The sequence below is a fragment of the Vipera ursinii genome (assembly GCF_947247035.1).
Source record: "Vipera ursinii genome assembly, chromosome: 12".
Classification (NCBI taxonomy): domain Eukaryota; kingdom Metazoa; phylum Chordata; class Lepidosauria; order Squamata; family Viperidae; genus Vipera; species Vipera ursinii.
Genome location: NC_139525.1, coordinates 12,016,130 through 12,042,595, shown reverse-complemented (window position 1 = coordinate 12,042,595; position 26,466 = coordinate 12,016,130). Strand labels below are relative to the sequence as shown.

At 39.8% G+C, this 26,466-nt stretch overlaps 1 protein-coding gene across 1 annotated transcript in view; it reads left to right on the top strand.

The window, feature by feature from the left end:
• Positions 1–26,466, top strand: part of TENM1 (teneurin transmembrane protein 1) — a gene marked incomplete at its 5' end in the record, with an annotated part of 251,934 nt that overhangs the window by 83,617 nt on the left and 141,851 nt on the right. Inside the window, one exon of the mRNA XM_083372198.1 lies at positions 8,458–8,695. Coding sequence (XP_083228324.1) covers positions 8,458–8,695 — 238 coding nt within the window. The remainder of the gene's footprint in view (positions 1–8,457; positions 8,696–26,466) is intronic.

Here is a 26,466-nt window from a genome sequence, read left to right as displayed (position 1 = left end):
CAGAAGCTGGGACAAGTAACAGGTGCTCACTCTGTTACGTGGCACTCGGGATTCAACCCGCCAAACTGCTGACCTTCTGATCGACAAGCTCAGCGTCCTAACCCACTGAGCCACCGCGTCCCATCTCTTGATAGGCAGTCATCTAAAAATCTCTGTAGTATTTTACAACTGCTGTTTGCTCTTGGGAATTCTGGCAAACAAAATAATAGAACTTGTCTAAGTACTCTAGATATTGCAAGAAATTTAAATGCAGTTCCAAGTCAACAGAGTGCCCAGGGAATGAGGTACAGGGTTGGGAAGAATACTTGTTGCATCTTGGATGACATCCAAACATGAAATAAAAATGATCTGTACCTATAGACACAAAGATATGAACACTTGTAAGCTTGTAAGCCGCCCTGAGTCTTCGGAGAAGGGCGGGATATAAATGGAATTAAAATAAAACAACAACACTGCAATTCCACCAGCCTGCTAGATCTCGGGAGATTTTGAGCTACTTGTGTGAAGTTTCATGAAATTTTGGCTGTGTTTAAAAACTAGAACCAAGTGTGAACAGAAAAATAGCAATTATATTGATTGAGACAAGTTGGTGAAATAAACCCCAAAACTTGCTGTCTAAAAATCAGGCTTTGAGGAGAAATAAATAAGAGCATTAAACTGATACTGAGCATTGAAACATATGTTACAGGTCCTAATACAATTTTAAGTATAGCCGTGCTTATTTCCTGCAGAATTTGCAAACCTTATAGCAGCACTAAACAGTTTTAAAAGCTACTTAAGCTCCAAAATTCCATAATATTTTATTAAACCTTTACAATGAATATTAAACTCTGATTTGGAACAATGTATTAATGTAATAGTGAGAAATCTAATGTCCCTTTAAAACACATTAAATTCCTCCTTCCTGAAAATGGTTAGTGTTTCATTAGCCACAATGTTTTATATCAAATTACCCCTAGAAAGAATTTGTCTTTAATTATAACTACTGTTTGTAAATTAATCTTGTTTTAGCAAACCTATTTCCTCTTCTCTTTTATCTCACTCACACCCAATCTATAAAATTTTACTCTTTTGAAGATTGTTTCAGATCTTTTTTAATTAGGGTGTTTATATGCTTAGCTGTTGTTATTGGATTAATTCTATGGAGAATTTCATGTATTTAATGCCCAACATTTTTTGTTTGAAATTCTGGAATGTTGCTTTGATGTCATAATAAAGGTGAGAGTGGGCATGCTTGGAAAAAGAGGTGAAGTGACTATCTGTTAAAATGTTATGAATCTGTATCTCTGTATTTCTATCCCAAAATAATTTCTTGATAATATATGAGATTAGGCACGGATGAATCAGAGTAGTAGGAGAGTAGGGAAAATAGAGCTTCTGGGAGTTGAAGTCCATAAGTAAGAAAAGGGCTGAGTTTGAAGACCCCTGGTTTAGAGATTTAAGTTCCAAGTTCTCTGCCGAAGACTTAACTATAATTTTCTCAAGAGTAAGACCAGGTAATGCTGGAGAAGAAAAGCCACGGGAAGCCAGAACAGGGAAGATTCGTATGTATATAATAAGATGAGATGTAACACTTGAAAATTAATAATTTATCCTGGATTGGATGGGTTGATTCTGTTTGGAAGAAGCTCCCCTGAAGGTACCAAAAAATCAAGTCATATAGGATGTGATAGTTTAAATCTAATGCTCATAAACCACCTGTACACTAATGCCAGATTCACAGCACAGATATTCTCACTCATCAAAAAATAAGTCCTTGCATTTCGCACTAATTGTAACTTCTTGGTAGTCTTTAGGAAAGCCCCATGTAGATTGCATTGCAGTAGTCATGGCATGAGACACCATGTGTCCAAGGCTTCCTGTTCCAGGTGGGCGACAACTGATGTTCCAGGTAAAACTGGGCAATACTTCCTCCTGACACAGCTTCCTCCTGGCTATCTAGTAGAGCTCAAACATCTGTTATTTCAGGTGGAGTGTTGTTAAGATCCATAGTTAATTCAGAGTTTAAGCAGCATAAACAGTGAGCAAGCGGCCGCTTTTTCTTCTATAATTCTGTGTCAGCCTGTGTCAACCTCCAGAGAGAGTCAAGACTGCAGTGGTATCACTATGATGACCTCAAGAACTGTGTATCACTTACATGCTGACAGTTCCTTATTCTAAATGTATCCATGACCACTCCAAGCCCAATTCTCAATCCTGTCGTTTATAAGAATGGATTTTCTCCATACTTTGACTCTAACTGTCCACCACTCTCCCATCTTGGCCTCAAAATGGGAATGAAATAGTGAAGATAGGTGAAAGATCTTCAAATGGATCATGAGGTTCTGTGACCACAATGGACTGGTGAGCCTATATTAATACATTAGTCATAACATTAATGGTAGAAATCTGAAAAGTAAGGTAACTTAGAATGCCGGGTTTTAAAGGAAACATGGATACATTAGACATTATGTCTGTTTGTGGGGGAAAAGTAGCAATGAGTAAGACCTAAATGATCTGAAGCAAAGTCATGTGCTAGTAGCCTTCTGTCTGGCAAAGAAGACAGCGCAATAAATTAAAACTAGCAGAACAAACTCACTTCCTGAAATGCTTTGAGCAGTAAAAGGTAAAGGTAAAGGTTCCCCCGCACATGCGTGCTAGTCAAAGCCGAAGAGCCAGCGCTTGTCCGAGGACATCTCCATGGTCATGTGGCCGGCATGACTAGACGCCAAAGGCGCACGGAACGCTGTTACCTTCTCACCGGAGTGGTCCCTATTTTTCTACTTGCATTTTTACGTGCCTTCGAACTGCTAGGTTGGCAGAAGCTGGGACGAGTAACAGGCGCTCACTCTGTTACACGGCACTCGGGATTCGACCCACCAAACTGCCGATCTTCTGATCGACAAGCTCAGCGTCCTAACCCACTGAGCCACCGCGTCCCTCCACACTTTGAGCAGTACCTACCTGGAAAAAGAAATAATAGCATAATAGTTCTGGAAGAAAAAGTCTCCCCAACCCAAAAAATTACCTTAAACGGAGAGGCCCAACTTATATTTCTTCACCTGAGGACATTCCCTGTTAAGAATTGAAGAAACTGTCAGAAATAAGGAAGTGGTTAAGAGGCACAAATGATTGCAAACATGGCTTCTGAAAAGCCACAGATATCTTTGAAAAAGAGCCTCGGTTGGTGAGGGAGGGGTTTCCTTGCCTCATTCATCTTTTTTTTTAATCCCTCTTATTGGTCTGGTACTTTCTCTCCCCAATCCTCCTCCCAGTTTTATCCCTTTCTCTTCCTTTTTTCCTTCTTTTTTCTTCCCTTCCTGGTGCAGTTCCTCTTCTACTCAGTACCCTCTTCCTACTGTTTTTGTTGTTGATTTTTATGCATACTGCTCTTAGCAATCTTGATAACGTGCATTAAATATGAGCCCGCATAGCAGAGTGAGCGCCTGTTACTCATCCCAGCTTCTGCCAACCTGGCAGTTCGAAAGCACGTAAAAATGCAAGTAGAAAAATAGGGACCACTACGGTGGGAAAGTAACAGCGTTCCGTGCGCCTTTGGCGTCCAGTCATGCCGGCCACATGACCACGGAGACGTCCTCGGACAAGCGCTGGCTCTTCGGCTTTGAAACGGAGATGAGCACCGGCCCCTAGAGTTGGAAACGACTAGCACGCGTGTGCGGGGGAACCTTTACCTTTACCTTTTTACCATGAAATATATGGAAATGAGGGCTGAAAATATGGAAGACCCTGTAGAAGAAGGGAAGAGGGGGAAGGGGAGGAGAGAAGGAGGGAGGAGGAGAAGGAGAAAGAGAAGAAGGAGGATGGGAGGGAAATGAGAAGGAGAAGGAAGAAGGTGGAGAAGGAGGTAAAAGGAGGGAGGAGAAGGGAATTTCTACTCTTAGTAAACCAGATCAATTCATATTTTTTTGACTATGGCTGAATCCAAAACCCAGTTCATATTTGCAATTCGATGAAGTCGATTAGAATCCACTTGAGCTATCCAACTGGTTTGATTGGAAGAGTTATTAGAAAGCATATGCGGGCCTGGAACTTCTAATCCATTCCAAAGCCCCCACTTTGCAATGAAACCAGTTGGCAGTTGAGGGATTCAATCTGGAGAAGTAATTAGATTGAAATCACTTTCCTACTGAAGCTTTGGGCATGCCTAATAGTTTGCAAATAAAAAAGGAGCTCTTTAAAAGGAATAAATGAGCGTGTCTTGTGGAGCCCTGCGTGTTAAATACAAAATGTCTAAGGTTCATCACTTTTTAATGCATTACTTTAAATGTGCAATTTCAACAGCAAACAATATGGTACTAGAGTGCTGTCAAAAAAATGATGGAACAGTTTGATTATTTTCACGTTTGGGGGGTGGAGAAGATACAGTAATTCGTAATTTCTTCAAATGTGCTATGGAAATGCTTCCATTTTAGCTTTAGCCAAGCTTACAAATAGGTTTCCAGTTAACCAATAGCAAGGCAAGTGCAAAAGACTTATTTGTTGACAAAAGGACTCTTTTTCAGTGTGTGTGTGTGTGTGTGTGTGTGTGTGTGTGTGTGTATGTATGTATAAATGGAGGTGGGTGAGTTGTGTTAGAGAGCCACGGTGTCCTGTTTATGCTGTTGGATATAATTGGTATGATCCAGACTGAAATACAGGTGAACCTCAACTTACGACCATAATTGAGCCCAAAATTTCTGTTGCTAAGTGAGAAAGTTAAGTGAATTTTGCCACATTTTACAAGCTTTATTGCCACTGAAGGAGAATATTTGTAGCTCAGGGTTGAAACGAGGGTTCCTTGGTGCTCTCTGAGCTTAGTGGTTTTCTGGCAGACGTTTCATTACCCAACTGGGTAACATCATCAGTGTTAGCGTAATGAAACATCTGCAAGAAAACAAGCCATCTCAGAGAGCACCAAGGACTCCTCTTTATTGCCACAGCTGTTAAACGAATCACTGCCATTGACAGATTAGTGATACAGTTAAGCGAATATGGCTTCCCCATTGGCTTTGCTTGTCAGAAGGTTGCCAGAGGGGATCACATGATCCCTGGGACACTGCAACCGTCATAAACACGAGTCAGTTGCCAAGCGTCTGAATCTTGATCACGGGACAATGGGGAAGCTACAACAGTCACAAGCGTGAAAAACGGTCATAAGTCTTTTTTTCCCAGCACCGTTGTAACTTTGAACAGTCACTAAACGGCACTGTTGTAAGTTGAGGAAGGCCTGCGTTTGATGATTTTTTACTGCAATGCAGTGTGAAATATTTTATGTTACTGCCATGGTACTACTCTAAACAAATAGGGTTAGCCAATAAAGTTGATAAATACAATAAAAAGATAAATAAGTAGTTAAATCTTTAATTTGGAGGGGGGTGGGGGCTGTAAGGGAGGCTTCAATTGTTGCAAAATCCTGCACTGCAGTTAGAAGAATTTCACCCAGGACCTCAAATGCTTTGAACTAATTTCTGAACCGTGTTCTTTTTCATCCAATGCAATGAGCGGTAGGAGACTGCAGATGTTCCCGAGAAAACCACGGGGATTAGGCACCCATGTGGGCAGAGTCTCGCATTCCTGTGAGGCATCCTTGTCATGACCTAGTTCTTCAGCTTTTTATCGGTCAAAATGTATGTTGAGAAGACTCAATAAAGTGAGGGAAATTGGGCACTTGTGCCTAGTGATGGCCAAATCTTTCTGCCTCTTATCTTTAGTTTTCATGTTTGTGTCCTAAAAAGGAGGTTTTAATTTTTCTTTTCCGATAACTGGGGAAAGAATCATACTAATGCTGCCAGTTAATCTAATCTACCAGGCTCCGATTATACTGCTTATTATTATGCATTAATATTAACAGCTTCTCAAAGAACATCTTCCAAATTAATTTAGCATGAAAAAGATTTCCATCTCTGATAACCACTTCCTCTTTTCCCCATTCTCTTGGTCGCTGATTCTCTCATTTTCTCTCTCTCTCTCTCTCTCTCTCTCTCTCCCTTCTCTTTCCTTTCATTTTCAGAGCGAGAAAGAGACTGCACATCAGTAAAACAGTTCATTCATTCAACAATGGATTCATTCCTGAAAAAGTTTCTTAAGAGGAAGAGAGTTTGCTAGAACTAAACACTTTCTCCTCTTCTATCTTAATTTTAAAGATGTCAATGTTTGCAATATGAATGTTTCTTTCACAGTTTGATTTCCTCCCAAATTAAATTCAGTGTTGGTGGTGAAGGAAGTGTTGGGTTGACCGAGTAGTAGTATACTCTCAGGGTTGTGACAGATCTGCTGAGGCGCAGTGGCTCAGGGTCTTAATGACGCTGGACTCTCAGCTCCAGAGGTTCAAGTCCTAGCACTGCATGGCAGGGTGAGATCCTGTCACTTGCCTCAGCTTCTGTCCACCTAACAGTTTGAAAGTGTGTTCTATGCAAGTAGATAGGTACCACTTCAGTGAGGAGATGAGCTGGTGTTCTGTGTGGGCAGTCAGATACCTGTCAGCTCTGAACCTTCCTGGGTTTGGCACCTATTTGCAAGACAACTCCAGGAAGGGAGGGGGCCTTGAATGATGATGCAAGAAGAGCCCCTCACCTTTCTCTCTGGTGTGAAGCCAGTTCACACTCCTGTGGTATACCTTGGGAAGCGCGCAAGCGTGTCCTATAACAGGGCTGGTACCTTGGCAGCCCAGACTACTACTGTGCAATAGCATTGTAGTCTCCTGGCTACTGAAAGAACACCATATGGTGATAATAATGATGATGATGAAGAAGAAGATGATGATGGTGATGATGATGATGATGATGATGATGATGATGATGATGATGATGATAATAATAATAATAATAATAATAATAATAATAATAATAATAATAGTTCTGACTTTATTCCAAAGGATAAACAATACCAGAAAACCTTCTACAAACTTCATCATTCACTTGATTGTTATGTTGATTCCTGTGGTATGCTGTAAATTCAGATCCAAGCAAGATGCATTGTTCCCAGCAGATCTTTTTGGTCCTTTTTAATGGAACTCCTAAGTATCTATGGTTATCTCCATGAGTCATGGCTCAATAGAAACCAGATGTGTCCAACCTTGACTTGCAGGCCTCATGCAGCCCTGGAAAACTAGTAATGCGGGCTCAGAAGATCGTAAACATTTAACACCACGTGGTTCAAATACTTTAACTATATCACATATTTTATCTCATTGCCGCCCAGGCAAGCCAAGAGCCTAGACACCCATATGCTACTATGTTACTCCGTGTACAGGGACTCTAGACAGACCTTCATTAATTTGATGCTGAAGAAATTTCTGGGTAGGGAGCAGGATTTTGATTAAGGGTTACTTCTTTCAAAGTGGGACTCAAAAATCTCTTCCAAGTCACCCAGTTTTGTGTTGCCGTTATACAAAACACGCCACACCTATCATTCAGTTTAGAACTTCTTACAAGACCATTTGTATTCTGTTTTGTTTTATGGTATCTGTTCTTAATCATTTTTAGATCTTAATATACTTACTATTTTTCTGTTGTTGAAAAACTAAAGAACTGTGCAAGAGTTTTGCCAGTTTTGCCTTTTGCCAGTTTCTGGAAGTTACTTCAAGATTCTAGCAAAAACACACCTGTTGTGGGAAACGTAACGTTAGCGTAACTACCACCACAGAAAAGTTCATAAAATCAGACGTGGTCATCCACTTAACAATCTCCATGATTTACCACCATAATTCCAGGCTAAATTATGATTGTAAATTAAGGACTAGTTACACTATGCTAGATATTTTCTTGGTTCTTCCCTTAGTGCTGTAATATGCTGATTTAATTTGATCCATGCAAGAAGAACGGTCTTTCGTAGGCATGCATTTTGTGAGCATTTCAACAACTCTTTGAGAGCCAGTTTGGTCTGGTGGTTAAGGCACCAGGCTAGAAACCGGGAGATTGTGAGTTCTAGTCCTGCTTTAGCCATGTAAGCCAGCTGGGTGACCTTGGGCCAGTTCCTCTCTCTCAGCCCAAACCCTCCTCACAGGACTGTTGTTGTGGGGAAAATAGGAGAAAGGTATGTTAGATATATTTGTCCCCTTATATTATTTGTAAAAAAAATAATAAAGTCAGGATGCAAAAAAAAATGTGACACCTTTGATACATTGACTTAAATTTCTAGGCAATGTTATAATCCTGTGGGACCAAGGCACTCTATTTTTGTTGCTTAAAATAACAGACTTGGAAGGGATCTTGGAGGTCATCTAGTCCAACCTCCTGCTCAGGCAGGAAACCCTATACTATTCCAGACAAATGGCTGTCCAATCTCTTCTTAGAAACCTCCAGTGGTGGAGCAGCCACAACTTCTGGAGGCAAGGAGTTCCACTGGTTAATTGTTCTAACGGTCAGGAAAAATTTTTTTCCTCAGTTCTAGGTTGCTTCTCTCCTTGATTGGTTTCCATCCGTTGCTGGAAAATAATAATTTGGCCTCTTGTTTTGTTTGCTTTCTCTTCGATTTTAGAAATGCCAGGGAGCCCACGCAACCAGTTTACCTTCAGACCCCTGCCACCTCCGCCGCCGCCCCCCCACGCGTGCACCTGCAGCCGAAAGCCTCCTTCGGCAGCCAACTCCCTCCAGGCCAGATCGCTCACCACCCGCAGCCAGCCGAATCCAGCCGCCCCGTCGCCCCCGAACACCCAGGACTCTGTGCATCTTCATAACAGTTGGGTTCTGAACAGTAACATACCGCTGGAGACCAGGTAAAGCATTTCAAAGTTGTTTCTTGAACAAGTCTGTAAGCTAAAAATGGGCAGGAATGAAAGAAAGCAGCATGACAAAAGAGAATAATAGAATAGCAAAGTCGGAAGGGACCTTGGAGGTCTTCTAGTCCAACCCCCAGCTCAGGCAGGAAGTGCTCTACCATGTCAGACAAATGCCTGTCCAATCTCTTCTTAAAAACTTCCAGTGTTGGAGCATTCAGAGCTTCTGGAGTCAGGTTGTTCCACGGATTAGTTGTTTTAACTGTCAGGAAATTTCTCTTTAGTTCTAATTAAATCTCTCCTTGAATCATTGCTTCTTGTCCTGTCTTACGTGCTTTGGAGAATAGTTTGACCCCCCCTCTTCTCTGGGGCAGCCCCTCAAATATTGGAAGACTGCTATCATGTCACCCCTGGTCCTTCTCTTCACTACAGTAGACTAGCCACACCCAGTTTTTGTAACCATTCTTCCTATGTTTTAGCCTCCTGGCGCCTAATCATCTTTGCTGCTCTTCTCTGCACTCTTTCTAGAGTCTCGACCTCTCTTTTATTGTATGGTGACCAAAACCGGATGCATTTATGTTCTTTTGCAGCATCCTGCTGTCACATTACTGCACTTTATGACATTTTTTGCCCAAAATTGGCATTTACTTCTGGTTTTTTTTTTGCAAACCTGTTCCAGCAGTAAACCATTGCTTTGCTTATTCACTTAGTGAGTGTGGATTTGCTTGACGACTCTAGTGATTCACTTAACGGCCACTGCAAACATGGTCAAAAAATCGGGCTTAGTCGTGTGTCCAACTCATTTTACTAGGGTCACAAATTGCAACCATGATGGGCAGGATCTGTTATGGTCATAAATCTTGGACTATTTATAATTGCAACCTTGTATTCCAGGCAGGAATATTTTATATGCCCCCTATTTTCTTAGCTTTTCTGGGCAGCTTTCAGAAATGTAATGAAGGTGTTCATACAAACGTGGAATATAAAGCATTACAATCTGAAAAAGGAATGGCTTCATGTTACAATATTGTGAAACACCTAGTTCAGGGGTCTTCAAACCTGGCCCTTTTATGACTTGTGGACTTCAACTCCCAGAATTCCTCAGCCAGGCACGCTGACTGAGGAATTCTGGGAGTTGAAGTCCACAAGTCATAAAAGGGCCAAGTTTGAAGACCCCTGATGTAGGTGATTATGTTTTTAATCACTTTCTGAACTTCAGATGCTTCAAATCCATGGATGATTGGTTTCATGACCTGAGTTACATACAGAAAGCAGAATTAATTATTGATCTCAAACTCATCTTAATTTGTGGGATCAAGGAAAGATGCTTCATTGATGGTTTAGGAGTCCTTAGTAGACCACAGGAAAGTAGACATTTTTTAAATAACTTAGCTAAAAGAAAGAGGTGAAGGAATTAGTATTTGTATATTCTGTGTCTCTAATACAGCAATATGCGGTCCACTCTTAATTGTGCCAGTTCTTTTTTCTTCAGAAACCTTGATAAAAAAGCATGTTTAAATCTGGGTCAAATAGCGTCCTTCTCTTTTCTTATTCTGTGCACCATAAAGAGTACTGTAAGCTTCTAATTTCCTTTTAAGCAGTTTACCAATCCCAAGACGTGGTGTTTTGTTCAACCAGTGTTGGCAGAGATCAATCAGATATCCTGAATCTGCATTTACTTAAAAGCCACTACGATAAACATTTGTGGAATGGTTTTATACCTTCAAAATGAGTTGAAAGCTAATTGCAACTTGTACATTAGGGAAACGGTGCAGCTGTAAAAGTAACATATGGATAAGCTTCTCTGAAGTGTTCAGAAATCCTGGTTTCAGAAGAATTATCCCAATGTTGCTTAAAATAGCAAAAAATCTGTCTCTTGGGTTTTGGAAAAGTAGATGTAGTAACAGATAATGGACAATAGTTTTGAACATAAAACATACAATAGACCATAGAAAAATAGAGTTGGAAGGGACCTTGGAGGTCTTCTAGTCCAATCCCCTATTCAGGCTGGAGACCCTGTACTATTTCAAACAAATGGTTGTCCAGTCTCTCTTTGAAAGCCTTCAGTGATGGAGCAGCCACAATCTCTGAAGACAATCTATTCCATTGGTTAATGGCTCTTATCCCTAGGAAATTTCTCCTAGGTTGGTTCTCTCCTTGGTTAGTTTCCATCCATTGTTTTTTTGTCCTGCCTTTTGGTGTTTTGGAAAATAGTTTGATCTCCTCATCTTTGTAGAATCGTGGTGGTGCAATGGTTAGAATGAAGCATTGCAGGCTAATTCTGATGACTACCAGTAGTTCGATTCTCACTGGTTCAAGGTTGACTCAAATAGGGATGCAACTCAATATGCACAGGAATATTAAAATAATGTCCTACAAAGAGATTGGACAGCCATTTGTCTGGCATATGGGGTCTTCTGCTTGAGCAGGGGGTTGGACTAGTAGACTTCCAAGGCCCCTTCCAATTCTATTATTCTTATGCTGACATAAAGAGAATTGTAGGAATTAGTTGTTAAGCAGAGTGATGGCATTGGGGAAAAAAACTGTCCTTATGTCTAGTCGTTCTGGTGTGCAATGCCCTGTGGCATCATCTTGAGGGAAGAAGTTGACATAGTTTATGTCCAGGATGTGACGGGTCTGTAGATATTTTCACAGACCTCTTTCTTGCTCATGCAGTATACAGGTCCTCAATGGAAGGTAGACTGGCAGCAATTGTTTTTTTCTGCAGTTCTAACTACCCATTGAAGTCTGTGTCTGTCTTGTTTGGTTGCAGTTCTAAACCAACAAAGATAAAAATATGCACACAGCTGATATGAGTAAAAGTTATTTCTAACCCTTCTCAGCCAATAGCTTATTGGTCCTTTATCTTCTGAGATAAATATTCTTCATTACAGTCATTAATCAACCAATATTTAGTATGGCAATAAAACATTTGCAACCCCAAACCATTAATTTGGAGAATTCAACAATCCAACATGTATTTTCTAACTTTCCTGAGATATGTACTTATTTTCTGTCATTGTCTTATTTTTGCCAGCATCATGATCATAACTCCGATTTTTTTGTACTTTGAGTGACTTTGTAGAAATATTAAACAATGGATGTTTTAATAGGTGGATGCTTACAATACATCAGTAAACTGAGTGAAATGTTGATGTTACATCTTTTCATTTACAAAAGCATGCAAATAACAAAACAGAGGTTCCATAATGTCTGAATGCAAAGAGTTGTGGTTTATTGCAACTATCGTAGCAGGGAACAACCCAGCGTACAGAGCTCAGGACAATTGCTGGGCAGTTACCATCTTACCAATAAAGGAAAATATTTGTAGCTCAGGATTGAAGTGAGGGGCCCTTGGGGTTCTTTGAGTTTGATTGTTTTCTTGCAGATGTTTCATTATCTACTTTAGGTAATGAAACATCTGAAAAAAAGCAACCAAGCTCAGAGACCACCAGGGACCCCCTCAGTTGCCATCTTACCCCATCTTCTGTTCTTTCCTTAAGCAAAGCAGTTGTTTTACTTAACCGAATAATAAGGCTGGCCTTAAATTTAAGGAAAAACAGATGGTTGCCTTCTTCCATGCAAACTCAGCTTCACATCAGGCCTCTGAAATGAATCAGACCAAGAGATACTGGTGGTTATCCAATACATTTGTGTTTGGCAAAGATGAGATTGACTTCTTAAGTCTAATCTAATGTTATGGAGCAAAAATGGCACTATCCATTACTTGATCATCTTGGTCACCTCAGATGACCTATAATCTCTTTCCAGAAGCTGCCTGTATAATTTCTGCTTAAGCAGAATGCTTAGAGTGGTTTTTTTTGTTTGTTTTTCTGTTTGAGCATAAGGAAAGTCTTTCTCTTTTTTTCTTTTCTTCTAAAAATGATTTAATGAGACTCAGCCATGACAATTGATCGGAAGACAGATGCTTCCCCCCCCCCCCCATTTTGCATAGCGGCATGAATAGGAAGTGAAGGAGGGACGGGGTGGGCAGGATTCTTACAACATCAGACACATGGGGTGGCAGCTGTTTTACTGTTTAAAATCTTTGTTGTGTAATATGCTGAAATCTATCTAACAGCTATAAGCTGGGTATTTATTTATTTATTTATTTATTTTGTCTGTTTGGATGTTTTTGTAATCTCAAAGAAGATTTAAAGGCATTTATTTCTGTCCCCCCTCTAATACAGAGAAGAGATAATTCGTAATGTACATGTTGTGTGCTCCTAGGGAGCCAAATCTGATTCTTAAACTGATTGGTTACCATTAGCGTTCGATATATTAAAATATTAAATATTTATTGGAAAAAAATCAGGTCAGGGCTGTTTTTCTTTCAACTGGTTTCATTTGTTTTTATAATCTCTTTAATATGTTCCTATTCCACCCTGCAGTTCTGACGATATTCGTGGCTCGTGATACCCATCGTTATTATTAAGTGTTTTCACATGGTTTTATGGGAACGTATTACTTTAAAAAAAAAAGATCACATGTCTAAATAATTCCTGGACTAAATGGGTTATATTCTAAAATAGATTCAAGGAAGTAACAGAAAAAGAGGGAACTGACACTAGGATACGAAACAGGGGAAAAAAATTACATCCACTATATATTAATAATCTTTGTCAGAGTAGGAAAATATTGTATCTAGAACACAGGTAGGCAACCTCAGCTCTTTTATGACTCATGGACTTCAACTCCCAGAATTCCTGAGTCAGCATGGCTCAGCTTGGAAACCTCTCCCTTTCCCCTCAGCATGGCTGGCTGAGGAATTCTGGGAGTTGAAGTCCATGAGTCATAAAAGAGCCGAGGTTGCCTACCCCTGATCTAGAACAAACTGGATGATGCTTGATCTCTTCCAGCTTTATAATTCTGTAGTTTTACCTTGATCAGCAGAATGGATTGGCAGGTGCATATTGCTGTCTTTTCAAACCTCTGGAAGGCGGCACCAACAACCACTTCTCTTGCTCTAGACAGTGTTTTTCCACTTTGTCCAACCTTACGATGGGTGGACTTCAACTCCAGGAACTCATCAGGCACAATGTTTTAAGATATGTGAGAGTCAGCTTCGTTAAGGCAGGGCTTTTCAACCAGTGGTACGGGTACCACCTGTGGTACATTGGCACCTGGCAGGTGGTACGCGACCATCCTAAAAAAGTGGTAGCGGGCGAGGGGAATGAGCTGAACCGGTGGCAGCACTGCACAAGCCTGAGCGAGAGACGGCTGGAGCTGCAGGGCTGTCAGGGCTCAGCGGAAGCGCCAGGATCAGCACCAGGCACCAGCTGGAGCTCAGCACTGATCCTGGCGCTTCTGCTGAGCCCAGAAGATGCACCGATCAGCTGGAATGTTGCAGCATCTCCAGGGTCTTGTGATTTACATTCAGATGCTTGGCAACTGATTCATATTTACGATGGTCACAGTGTCCCAGGGTCATGTGAAGTATCATGTGAAGTACTGCAACCACCCAGCAGACCAATAAAATAAAAACCAAACAACCCCTACCTCACCCCCGTGCAGACAGGCAGGTGTCTTGCTCGGCTGTGGCTTGGGGGGCACTTTTTCCAGTGCCATTGTAACTGCAAACAGTCACTAAGCAAATTGTTGTAAGTCGAGGACTACCTGTACTTCATCACTTTTTTCCTTTTTTTTTTTGGTCATTAGGTTTTTGACACCTTGCTAGGCGTCTGGTGGTCCTCAGATGTTGCCATATCCTAAAAGTGGTACAATGGGTGAAAAGGTTGAAAAGCCGTGCATTAAGGCACCAGGCTAGAAAGCAGGAGACTGTGAGTTCAAGTCTCACCTTAGCCATAAAAGCCAGCTGAGCCAGTCACACTCTCAGCCCTAACCCTCACCCTCACAGGGTTGTTGTTTTGGGGAAAAGAAAAGAAGGAAGGGATGTTACGTCTGTTTGCTGCCTTGAGTTATTTGTAAAAATAATAAAGGCGGGATACAAATTAAATAATTGTGTGGACTTCAGCTCCCTGATTATTCCAGAATTCTGAATTTTGGGGGCTGAAGTCCACACATTTTAAAGTTGCCAAGTAGGACAAACACTGCTCTAGAACTGTGTTCCTAGAGAAAACCCAAAACTGACTATTTGTAGAAGTAAAGATTTGAATGGTGCCTTTCCATTTATTGTATAAACGCCTGGAAATGATTCCTTGGTTTAGTGTTAGTGATGAAGCAAGATCCTTCATTGCTTCAGAGATAACTGGCTAGCTTAGGAGAAGGGGCTGAAAATGCATCTCACCTAACTTTCTCTTCCAATTCTTTGCTGCCCATCATTTAACATTAGTAGCCTGCAGTAATTGTTTCTCTTTGCTTAATCACAACACTGGCTTCATTTCTGGGAAAGCTGAGCATTAAAAAGGAATTTGGAAGGTGGAAGCCAGATCTTCTTATATAGGCATAGGAAACAGGAAACCGAAAACCTTGGTTCGTTTCAGGATGCTGGGAAGCTTTATCTAACGGAAGATAGTTTTGGAGATAAGGGATAAAGCCTTTTACAAAGCTTTGAAAGAGACAGGAAACCAATGCAAGGATTTAAAGAGGGCCACCAGGTGGCCAGGATAACAAGAGAAGTAAATTGTAGCATCGGGGATAATCCTTAATAGCAAAGTTTGTTTGTTTTTTTTTAAAAAAAGATGCAAGGGAAATGCAAAAGAAAATGTTAGCAGAGCAGGTTTAAAAACTGTAACATCATAGCGCATAAATACAGCAGGCAGGCAGCATTAATGAACAAATAAATGGAGAGCTTTTCTGTCCTTTGAACATTTGGGATAATAAAACGTGTTTAAACCGATGCCTAAAGGGTGATAGAAGATAGCCCATCTCTCTCTCCAGGTAGGAACATATAAACAAAGCCCAGGGACAGAAAAAGCTCTAATTCAACCTTTATCCACCCTAACTTTGAAGAAAATGGACATCCTGGAGCAAAGTTCTGCCTAACCTTTTCCAATCCTTTTGATGACACCAGGAGCATCTCATTCTCAAAGACAAGTAGTACCACAACTGTTTTAAGAAGATAACGATTGTGGCAAAGCGCAAGGATAATATTTTTTTTTAAAAAAAAAATCAGTGTCGGGCAACCAGGATAAAGAGAGAGCTCAATTCTGCACATTCTTGTGGCTATGTTACGCAGCTAGTCCTCAGTTTACGACCGTACTTGAGCCCAACACTTCCATTGTTAAGTGAGACGTGAGTTGCCTGTCTTGCCCCATTTTACAACATTTCCTTGACACAGTTGTTAAGGGAATCAAGGCAGCTGATCAAATTAGTAATCTGGTTGTTAAGTGAATCTGGCTTCCCCCATTGACTTTGCTTGTCAGAAGGTCACAAAAGGGAGACCATGTGACCCCGGGACATAACTATGAACCAGTTGCTAAGCCTTTGGATTTCGATCACGTGATCGTGGGGATGCTGCAAAGGTCATAACTGTGAAAAATGGTCGTTAAGTCACTTTTTTTTCAGTGCCGTTGCAACTTTGAATGGATACTAAATGAATGGTTGTAAGTTGAGGACTACCTGTATAAATTTCCACACTTCCCCCGTGCTGTAGAACAAAGAACTTAGATTCTGTTGTCTCCCTTCTGCTAAGCATGTGTGGTTGACACATAAGATTTGCTTCGTCACTCCGGCTTACTGTCTTTAGAGGATCCTTAAACTATCTATTAAGCGGAATGTGCTTTCCATCAGCTGTCACTCTGATTGACATTCCAGTTTCTTAGTCGCTAGCCAATTGCCAGGGAGAAAATCCTACTGAACAGGAGAAATTCCTTCTGAACGGAAGAGCATGGGATTATATTTTGAAGACTTCTGTAGATACAGTGGTAAAACATCCTTCAGCATTCCGACTTACCAGAAATGAGCAAGTGTGTTGATGCCGCAGGATATCTTTCCTGGGGGTTTGTTTAGGATAGCAATAGCCATGGGAATGGCTAAACAAATCAAACCTGGTTTTTCTGTCCAGGTTTCAAATTATGCCAACTGTACTTGAGGTGCTGAACTAGGAGTTGGACAATCTGTGTTGTGTTCCTGCCTTAGACAATGGAAGCCAACTGGATGGCTTTGGGCCACTCAAGAGCCTCTCAGTGTAATGCAGAAGGCAGTAGCAAATGTTGTCATGAAAACTGCAGGAACGTGTCTTTATAGTTAAGACTAACTCAAGGGCATGCACACAACTGCATGCAAGCCCCCCCCCCCCACACACACACACTGCTTTAATATAGTTTTTTTAAAAAAATTCCCCACAAATAATCATTAACAATATCTTCATCCATCATATTCTATAAGACATCCTAATTCACTAGAGAGGTGGCCCAAAGTAAGCACAAAAATTATATAAAATTACACATTTTATGGTTGAGTGGAAAATATGTGTTGGGTCTGTTTCTTCTCCAAAATCCATTGCTGCACCGTACTGATGGCCAGGATTGAGTGTATGAAATGAAGCAAGTGATTTATTTACAACAACTTAAGACAGTTGCAATATTCTCCTGAACTAGAAATTCTGAAGGTAATTATCAGGCAGATGTGACACTTTTCTTAATGAGTCATTACTTTTCTATTTTGAAATAAAAATGGTGGCACTGCTTAATTTTGCAGCGCTTTTGACTCAATATGTGTTATTCTGACATGCTTCTCGAACATGGCATTTTCTGCCTAATTAAACAATAACTCTAACCTCACTTGGGGCGCATCACCTTTTTAAAAGGCATGCTGAGACTTAGAAGTTCTGTCTGACAATCCTTGTATTGAGATTTTTCATGGGTCCCAGTTGGAAGAAGGATTCTGAAAATAGTTCAAAACTCTCTGCTATAAAGCAGAAGCTTTAAACCTGATCATTGCCCCATCAATCTCATTCTTTTAAGTTGAAAAATGTATTGGATATGCCTCTGGATTAAGCATTTTTAATTCATGCTACAGCAAATTGTTACTGAGTAGTTCATTCTATCTGTCTTTCTATCTGTACATCTCTATCTACCGATCTCTCTATCTATCATCTATCTAGCTAATATTGATACCTCTCTGCCACTGATGATATTAACTAGTTTGGGTAATGAAACGTCTGCAAAAAAACCAACCAAGCTCAGAAAGCAACAAGGACCCCTCTTTGTCTGTCTGTCTGTTTATTGTGGCACAGTGGTTAGAACGCGATATTGCAGGCTAATTCTGCCGACTGCCAGCCGTTCGATTCTCACCAGCTCAAGGTTGATTCAGCCTTCCATCCTTCTGAGGTCAGTAAAATGAGGACCCAGATTGTTAAGGGGCAATATGCTGACTCTGTAAACCAGAGGTCCCCAATCTTTTGGGCACCAGGGACTGATTCTGTGGAGAAAAGGTTTTTCCATGGACTGGAGAGTGTGTGGTTTTGTGTGCTGCCTGCATCCCACGGATGGGGTTGTGCTTGTTTGTGCGGGCCGGTTGCTGGCATGCCGCAGCCTGGTACTGGTCCACGGACCAGGGGTTGGAGACCCCTGCTGTAAACCGCTTAGGGCTGTAAAGCACTGTGAAGCAGTATATAAATCTAGGCCAGGGGTGTCAAACTCGCAACATCACATGACGTGTCACGACATATTGCAACTTTTTTTCCATTGCCAGCAATGGGGCGGGCACGGTTTCGGCATGATGCATCTGGCCCGTGGGCTGGAAGTTTGACAGCCCTGGTTTAGGCACTATTGCTATTGCTATCTATCTATCTATCTATCTATCTATCTATCTGTCTGTCTGTCTGTCTGTCTGTCTGTCTGTCTGTCTGTCCGTCTGTCTTTCTGTCTTTCTGTCTGTCTGTCTGTCTGTCTATCTATCTATCTATCTATCTATCTATCTATCTATCTATCTATCTATCTATCTATCATCTTCTACTAGGAGATTGTGAGGAAGCTAGGAAATAAACAGAGAGGAAAGCAAAGGGACAAAAGAAACAGAGCCACTTGATACCTTCAGCTCATAAACAGCAACTTGGTCCACGTGATGATAAACCTGGGAAGAAAGATTTCAGATCAAAGAGATTCCACCTGAACCAACTCATTATAAAGAAGAGTTGGAAATTGTTCTTGCAATTTCCAGGTTTTTGTATTTATCCCCAGACTAGCATGAAAGTTGGTGTTCAAGTTATCATCAGCCTCACCATTTAGAGAGTACAGGCTAGGCATACACATGTGCTAAGATCAAACATAATTTGCTAATACATAAAAGCTTAGCGCTAGCTAGAACTGAAAACCGGAGTGCAGAGAAAAATACGCTTAAAAAGTCAAACTGTTTCTGGCATAATTATCTCTAAAGGAGGCAGAGGCATAAAGAGTGAAACTGTTGGTAAAATAATGCAATTACTGAGACTTAAAACTGGAAATAAACAGTTTTCCATTGTCTTGTAAGGTACTGTAGGTACGAGAAAAGGTGGGCTAGCATTGTGTAGCACCGCAGCTTTCAATCAAATCCTTTCAAACCCATGTACGTAGAACCGGGTTTGACTTTGAAAAGAATTACCACCATTTTGTTACAAAGAAAACAAATCAGCTCCACCATTTTTGGAGTCCTCAGTTATTCCTGTGCTACTTAGAAAATCCTTCCACAGGAAGCCTAGAATGAGGGAAACAAAAGCAGACACTTGACTGCAGTTCAATCGGAGCGGCCGCTTTCATGCATTTTCATATGCAAACTTATGAAACTGAACACTGAAGAAGGAAAACAAATCAGCTAAACCAAACTAAGCTTTGGGTGAAGCCTTATTTACAAAGTCAACGCAGCACGTAGAACTTGTGGAAATGGTAATCTTTACACGAAATATTCCCTTGATTTTAAATACTTATTGATTTGTTTGCATTGGCAAAAGACTCCTTCATCTGACATGGGCAATCTTATAAGTCTAATAAATAATTTTGTATTTTTTGTGTAAAGATCATACCTGTAGATCTACCCATGCGCGCACACACACACACACACACACACACACACACACAGAGAGAGAGAGAGAGAGAGAGAGAGAGAGAGAGAGAGAGAGAGAGATGTGTCATTCTTTGTATGAAACTAATAATACATATTTAGTTATTTACTCTTTGTTGTTTACCTACCATCTTTTCTGTGGGAAGGTTTATCTGAAACCCTTAAGTATAACTTTAAGTATAACATAAATAACTTTGTGGATGTTTTAATTGTTTTATCATCTTTGAATTGTAAAACAACCCAGAGTCCCTTGGTTGAGTTGAGCATATAGAAATGGGAATGAATGGATGAATGAAATTGTTGCAAGAGGAAAAGCTTTTCTACAATATTGTATATTTTTAAGATATGAAATAATAAAACATTGCAGCATTCCATTGTATTTAATATGATAAATGCTCTTCGGATTAGTGGGGGGGGGGGCGGAAAGAATCTCCTGTAAAAATAAAGAGACCATCTTTGCTTTTTCTTTTAGTCCTGACATATGTTGCCAGGGTGGTGTGTGAAACCTATGGGCTGCCAGAGCATAAACACTAAGAGCAATTAATTCACAGAAACCAGGGCTTTTTTTCTCATAGAACGCTCAGAACGGAGTTCCGGCACCTTTTTTGGATGGAACCTTGTAGGGTAAGCAAGGCGGGTTGTATGACGTGTGTGAGTTCCGGCACCTTCTTCTTTTACAAAAAAAGCACTGGATAGATGATAGATAGATAGATAGATAGATAGATAGATAGATAGATAGATAGATAGATAGATAGATAGATAGATAGATAGATAGATAGAGGGCTTTTTTTCTCACAGAACGCTCAGAACGGAGTTCTGGCACCTTTTTTGGATGGAACCTTGTAGGGTAAGCAAGGCGGGTTGTATGACATGTGTGAGTTCCGGCACCTTCTTCTTTTACAAAAAAAGCACTGGATAGATGATAGATAGATAGATAGATAGATAGATAGATAGATAGATAGATAGATAGATAGATAGAGGGCTTTTTTTCTCACAGAACGCTCAGAACGGAGTTCCGGCACCTTTTTTGGATGGAACCTTGTAGGGTAAGCAAGGCGGGTTGTATGACATGTGTGAGTTCCGGCACCTTCTTCTTTTACAAAAAAAGCACTGGATAGATGATAGATAGATAGATAGATAGATAGATAGATAGATAGATAGATAGATAGATAGATAGATAGATAGATAGATAGAGGGCTTTTTTTCTCATAGAACGCTCAGAACGGAGTTCCGGCACCTTTTTTGGATGGAACCTTGTAGGGTAAGCAAGGCGGGTTGTATGACATGTGTGAGTTCCGGCACCTTTTTCTTTTACAAAAAAAGCACTGGATAGATGATAGATAGATAGATAGATAGATAGATAGATAGATAGATAGATAGATAGATAGATAGATAGATAGATAGATAGATAGATACAGGGCTTTTTTTTCCTCATAGAATGCTCAGAACGGAGTTCCGGCACCTTTTTTGGATGGAACCTTGTAGGGTAAGCAAGGCGGGTTGTATGACGTGTGAGTTCCGGCACCTTTTTCTTTTACAAAAAAAGCACTGGATAGATGATAGATAGATAGATAGATAGATAGATAGATAGATAGATAGATAGATAGATAGATAGATAGATAGATAGATACAGGGCTTTTTTTTTCTCATAGAACGCTCAGAACGGAGTTCCGGCACCTTTTTTGGATGGAACCTTGTAGGGTAGGCAAGGCGGGTTGTATGACGTGTGAGTTCCGGCACCTTCTTCTTTTACAAAAAAAGCACTGACAGAAACAATGTTGAAGTATTAGATACATCTTCGCGCCCAGGTTTTTATGCTCAAGTATTTCCTGCTATATATTCCTATGAATGTCACTTCCTGCTCCCTTTGTGTTGTCACGTTTATCAGAGGTTTCTAATGTCAGTAACTAGCAACAGGGAGAAAGAAGCGAAAAAAGCAGAAACACACACACACCCACACACACACACACACACACACACGTATTGGATTATGGAATACAAACTCAGGTTCCGCATTTTTCCATCACAGTTTGTTGTTTCTGTATCTACCAATAGGTTATATTTGTAAACCATGGAAGAAGGAAAAAAAAAGGTTCTGTTGGATAAATTGGAAATTCTTCCTCTCCAGGAACTACTGGGAGGGGGTGGGGAAGTGTGGATTTTGTTATTCATTTTTGCTGTGTTTGTAGACTGAAGATTGAAGTGTGCCGAGCTATCTAAACTCCTGAATTGCTATTTTCAGCATTTTGCTCTATATAAAGATTGCCCCATTTTATCAGGCAGATAGCAAAAGGCATCAGTGATATGTTAAAACAATGCTGCACATATTCATCCAGAGAGATAAAGTTTGGATTTATAAGAATATTGTTACTATCTAAGCATCACCACTTATACCTCTAATACTCAGAAAATAAATAACATTGTCCTGGCTATGGAATGCTAATACTCCATCAAACTAGCAATTTAAAGCCAATTGTAGCCAGCAGCTTCTTGAGAGGCCTAACTTAATGATCATCTTAGCTTTTCTAGAAATAATACAGTTGCCACTTCTTATATCGACCCGTTCAAATCTCTACTTTAAAGGACTAATGAAACTGTTTCTGATTGACACACTTCCTTAGCTATTTTCAAACCGTTTTTATGTTTGAATTCTTGCTGTTCAGCTCCGGATCATTTTAAACTAATTTTGTAGTTGTTGTTCATTACTGAGTGCAGTAAACCTCAGTGGCAAATATATTCAGAATTTTGTGACTTCTTCTTCTTCTTCTTTTTTAAAAAAGCTCAATGTTTGATTGGCCTGTGACTGACAGCAATCTACTCTGGACATTTGTTGATGGAAGAAGAAAATGGGGAATAACATCAGATTGCCATCTTTTCTCCAAAAATTGTTAAAACATTTCTTGGAATGGGAACGAAAGTTAAAAAAGAATTTACCTTATTCTCCTTTTTCCACATTCTTTTCCTGATGTTGCTTCCTTAAATAGAATAGAATAGAATAGAATAGAATAGAATAGAATAGAATAGAATAGAATAGAATAGAATAGAATTCTTTATTGGCCAAGTGTGATTGGACACACAAGGAATTTGTCTCCGGTGCAGAAGCTCTCAGTGTACAGACAAATAACAAGTGAGAAATCATGATTATAATCATAAAAAACATTCATCATAAATCATAAGATACAACACTTAGTGAATCCATTTCCTCGCTACATTCCATCAAAACATGTGTGGACTTCAACTCCCAGAATCCCTCAGCCACCATTGGTGGACTTCAACTCCCAGAATTCCATAGTCAGGCCCCAAACCAGGAACCATTCTTCCAAGCTGAGTTCTTTATTGCTTCACGCCTATAGACAAAAATCTTGCCAGATTGAGGACTCTATTATCTGCATCTACAACATATTCTGGGAACTATTAGAAAAGGGTTGTCTTCACCCTCTTTCTCTCACACATAATATCTGGGTTGAGTTGCCTCTTGCTCCTCTGGAATGGGCCCATCTCCTTGCTACATTTCTTCATATTAAGGAAGCCTAAATAAAACCTTTTGATCTAGGAATCGTTGACCAAAATCTTATCTCACATTTTCCTGCTGTGGTAGGGAAGCCACCAACATTACAAGCACATCATCAACCTGGCCAAATTGTCGATTGTTTAATTATGCTCCGTTGAATAAACCACATTGCTGGGTTATGGCTTACTGTGACTTTGGAACCCTGGATTAAGTAACCTACAATGTCTGTTTCTATTGTACATTCTGAGAGTTTCTGAGTGAACACTTATCAAAAGAAAATGACCAGTTCTTAATTTTTATTATATTAATAGTGCCTCAATTTTTAAATCCATTCTCATGAAGCCATCATTACAACAAATTTACTCCACATGGAATAAACACTATTTGTTCAATACGTTCACTTTCGTATACTTGTGTAAAGTTAACAGTAAAGTTCTATGCATCTGCATTATGTATATTAATATATGGAACTGTATCCTACAAAGACTAAGTAACTATGCAGAATAATGTAGAATCATTCCCCTGGAATAACCATTATTAAGTGAATATCTTTTTAAAAGAATGTTTTAGGATTGTAATATAAGGCATCTAATACTTTGAAACGTTGAGATTTACTCTCCCAGAGAATATGAGTTAAAATATTCTAACAACTGTTATGCATTTTTGCAGTTTTTGAACTATCCTGTGAAGCATAAGGAAATATATACAATTAATAAAATATAAGGCATAATGTAGCAGAAGTTAAGAACTATTAAATCTCATTAATTACAGTGAAACAGGTAAAAAGCAAAGATTTGTGTTTTTCAACACGTTGATATCTTCAGGTTTAAGTTCTTTTTCATGGGCTGTGAAAGCAAATCCATATATTAAAATAGGTAACTATTGGCTTTTCAATACCCCGATTCACTCTTTCAGTGTGTAAATGGATTGCGTTGGTTTCAAAAATGTAAAATTAATTGTTGAAAATATAGATTAAATCTTTATGCAATATTAACTTGTTCACACACCTGGAAACACATCCACTGTGTAAATAACTAATCAAATAGCTGCAGTTAATATTCTGTTACATGTATTTCATACTCTTAACTTCCCAGTAATTTCCTGCCCAAATTGTTGATGAGAACTTCCCCTTACTTTTATCAATGTTAGTAACATCTTGTGATCTCTCAACAGATAATGAGTCTACTTTTAATATTGCTTTAATTAACATTGTCATCATTACATAATAACATTGTCATTATTATGAGCTATTATCTCATAATAATTGAATCCAAGACAAAATCTAGCTAGCCCTGTCTATAAGGCTATTCCAGATTTTAATACCTCTTTGATACATGTTGATATCAATATGTAAACAAGCCACAAAACGTTGAACATAATGTATATACCACTAAAACTCTTGTTTCTATCATTTTAATTAGGAAAAACAGTGCATAACAAGGCAACAATTTTTGAACGGAGGAGAATAGAATAGAATGGAATGGAATGGAATAGAATAGAATAGAATAGAATAGAATAGAATAGAATAGAATAGAATAGAATAGAATAGAATAGAATAGAATAGAATAGAATAGAATAGAATAGAATAGAATAGAAAGGGACCTTGGAGGTCTTCTAGTCCAGCCCCCCGCTTGAGCAGGAGACCCTATACCATTTCAGACAAGTGACTATCTAGTCTCTTCTTAAAAATCTCCAACGATGGAGCACCCATGATTTCTGAAGTCAAGCTGTTCCACTGGTTAATTGTCCTCACTGTTAGGAAGTTTCTCCTTAAGGTTTCTCCTTGAGGTTGCTCCCACCTCAAATGGGCTAACTTACAGAATGCATACAAAATCCAAGACCCATGATTCAAGAGGGAGTGAAGTTTGGAGAAACTACATTTGATTAATAACTAAAAAAAAAGTTGTAGCTGCTTCAGCTCTGCTGGACTGGTGCTGCAGTTGTGTGATGCTCACTTTGAATGTTCTGTGACAGTTTCCCAGCCACTCTTGCAATCCCTTGCTCTCTCCATCTAGCAGTAGCCAATTTACCTGCTTGCTGGAAAAGGTGGGAAATATCTTGATTATTTCCCAAGGCACTGTAAAGATGGTCAATTTTCTGCCTTAATTTTTTTTAAAGAAATAGTAACTATTATAAATTGTAAACCAAGGAATATCTTTCTAGACGTGCACAACACAATTGCAGAGAATTTAGAATAGAACTTGCTCCAGAATTTGATGACTCCCAAATATATTGGACTCCTTCAGAACTTAGCATTCAGTATGCAATAATATTGAAAGGGATGCTGAAGCTGGCACTGGCTTGCATTGAAACAGCACCCCTGCAAATTGTCAACATGTACTTGTGTAGGCCTAGAATCTGCGTGCCCACAGATGCATATGCTCTCAAACTGATGGGATGCTTCTTGCAGCATATTGAGAATAAATCAGCATCTAAAAGTAAATTTACCATGAAGCACAGCTGCACTACCACAATGGAGATTAAGAAGCAGTTGGTATTTCTTCTGGGTGAAGTCCAAAACTGCCCTGAGGATTAGAATACATCTGCAGAGAGATTGAACAGAGTTTGCAGCAAGATATGATGAAATGTTACATCCTGTATAAATAAAGCACCTATTATTTCCTCACTAGTTTGTTGTACATTTGGTGTTTTGATCAGCGCTACTCTCTTGCACCATTATGTCCTGCAAAATAAAACCAACAGCAATCAACCTCTCTTTATAGGATTTGTAATTGTTATTAGTTCTTCACTGGAAATGATTTGCATTAATTGAATAAAGAGCATTCTGGAGTTTTGGTTCAAAGCCCAATTAGCTTATGGCAGTTGAAGGTGGCCAGACACCTATGATGCTCTTAGAGCAGGGGTCTTCAAACTTGGCCCTTTTATGACTTGTGGACTTCAACTCCCACAGTACAAGGATGAGAGTAGCAATAGAAGAGAATATTCATAGCTCAGGGTTGAACTGTGGTGTCCTAATAATAATAAAGTTGGAAGGGACCATGGAGGTCATCTAGTCTAACCCCCTGCTCAGGCAGGAAACCCTGTAGCATTTCAGACAAGTGGCTGTCCAGTCTCCTCTTAAAAACCTCCAGTGTTGGAGCGTTCACCACTTCTGGAGGCAGGTTGTTCCACCGGTTAATTGTTCTAACTGTCAGGAAGTTTCTCCTTAGTTCTAGGTTGTTTCACTCCTTGATTAGTTTCCATCCGTTGCTTCTTGTCCTGCCTTCAGGTGCTTTGGAGAAGAGGTTGACGCCCTCCTCTTCTTTGTGGCAGCCCCTGAGATCAGTGGCAAGGTGAGATCAGCCAAGGAGCCGAGAAG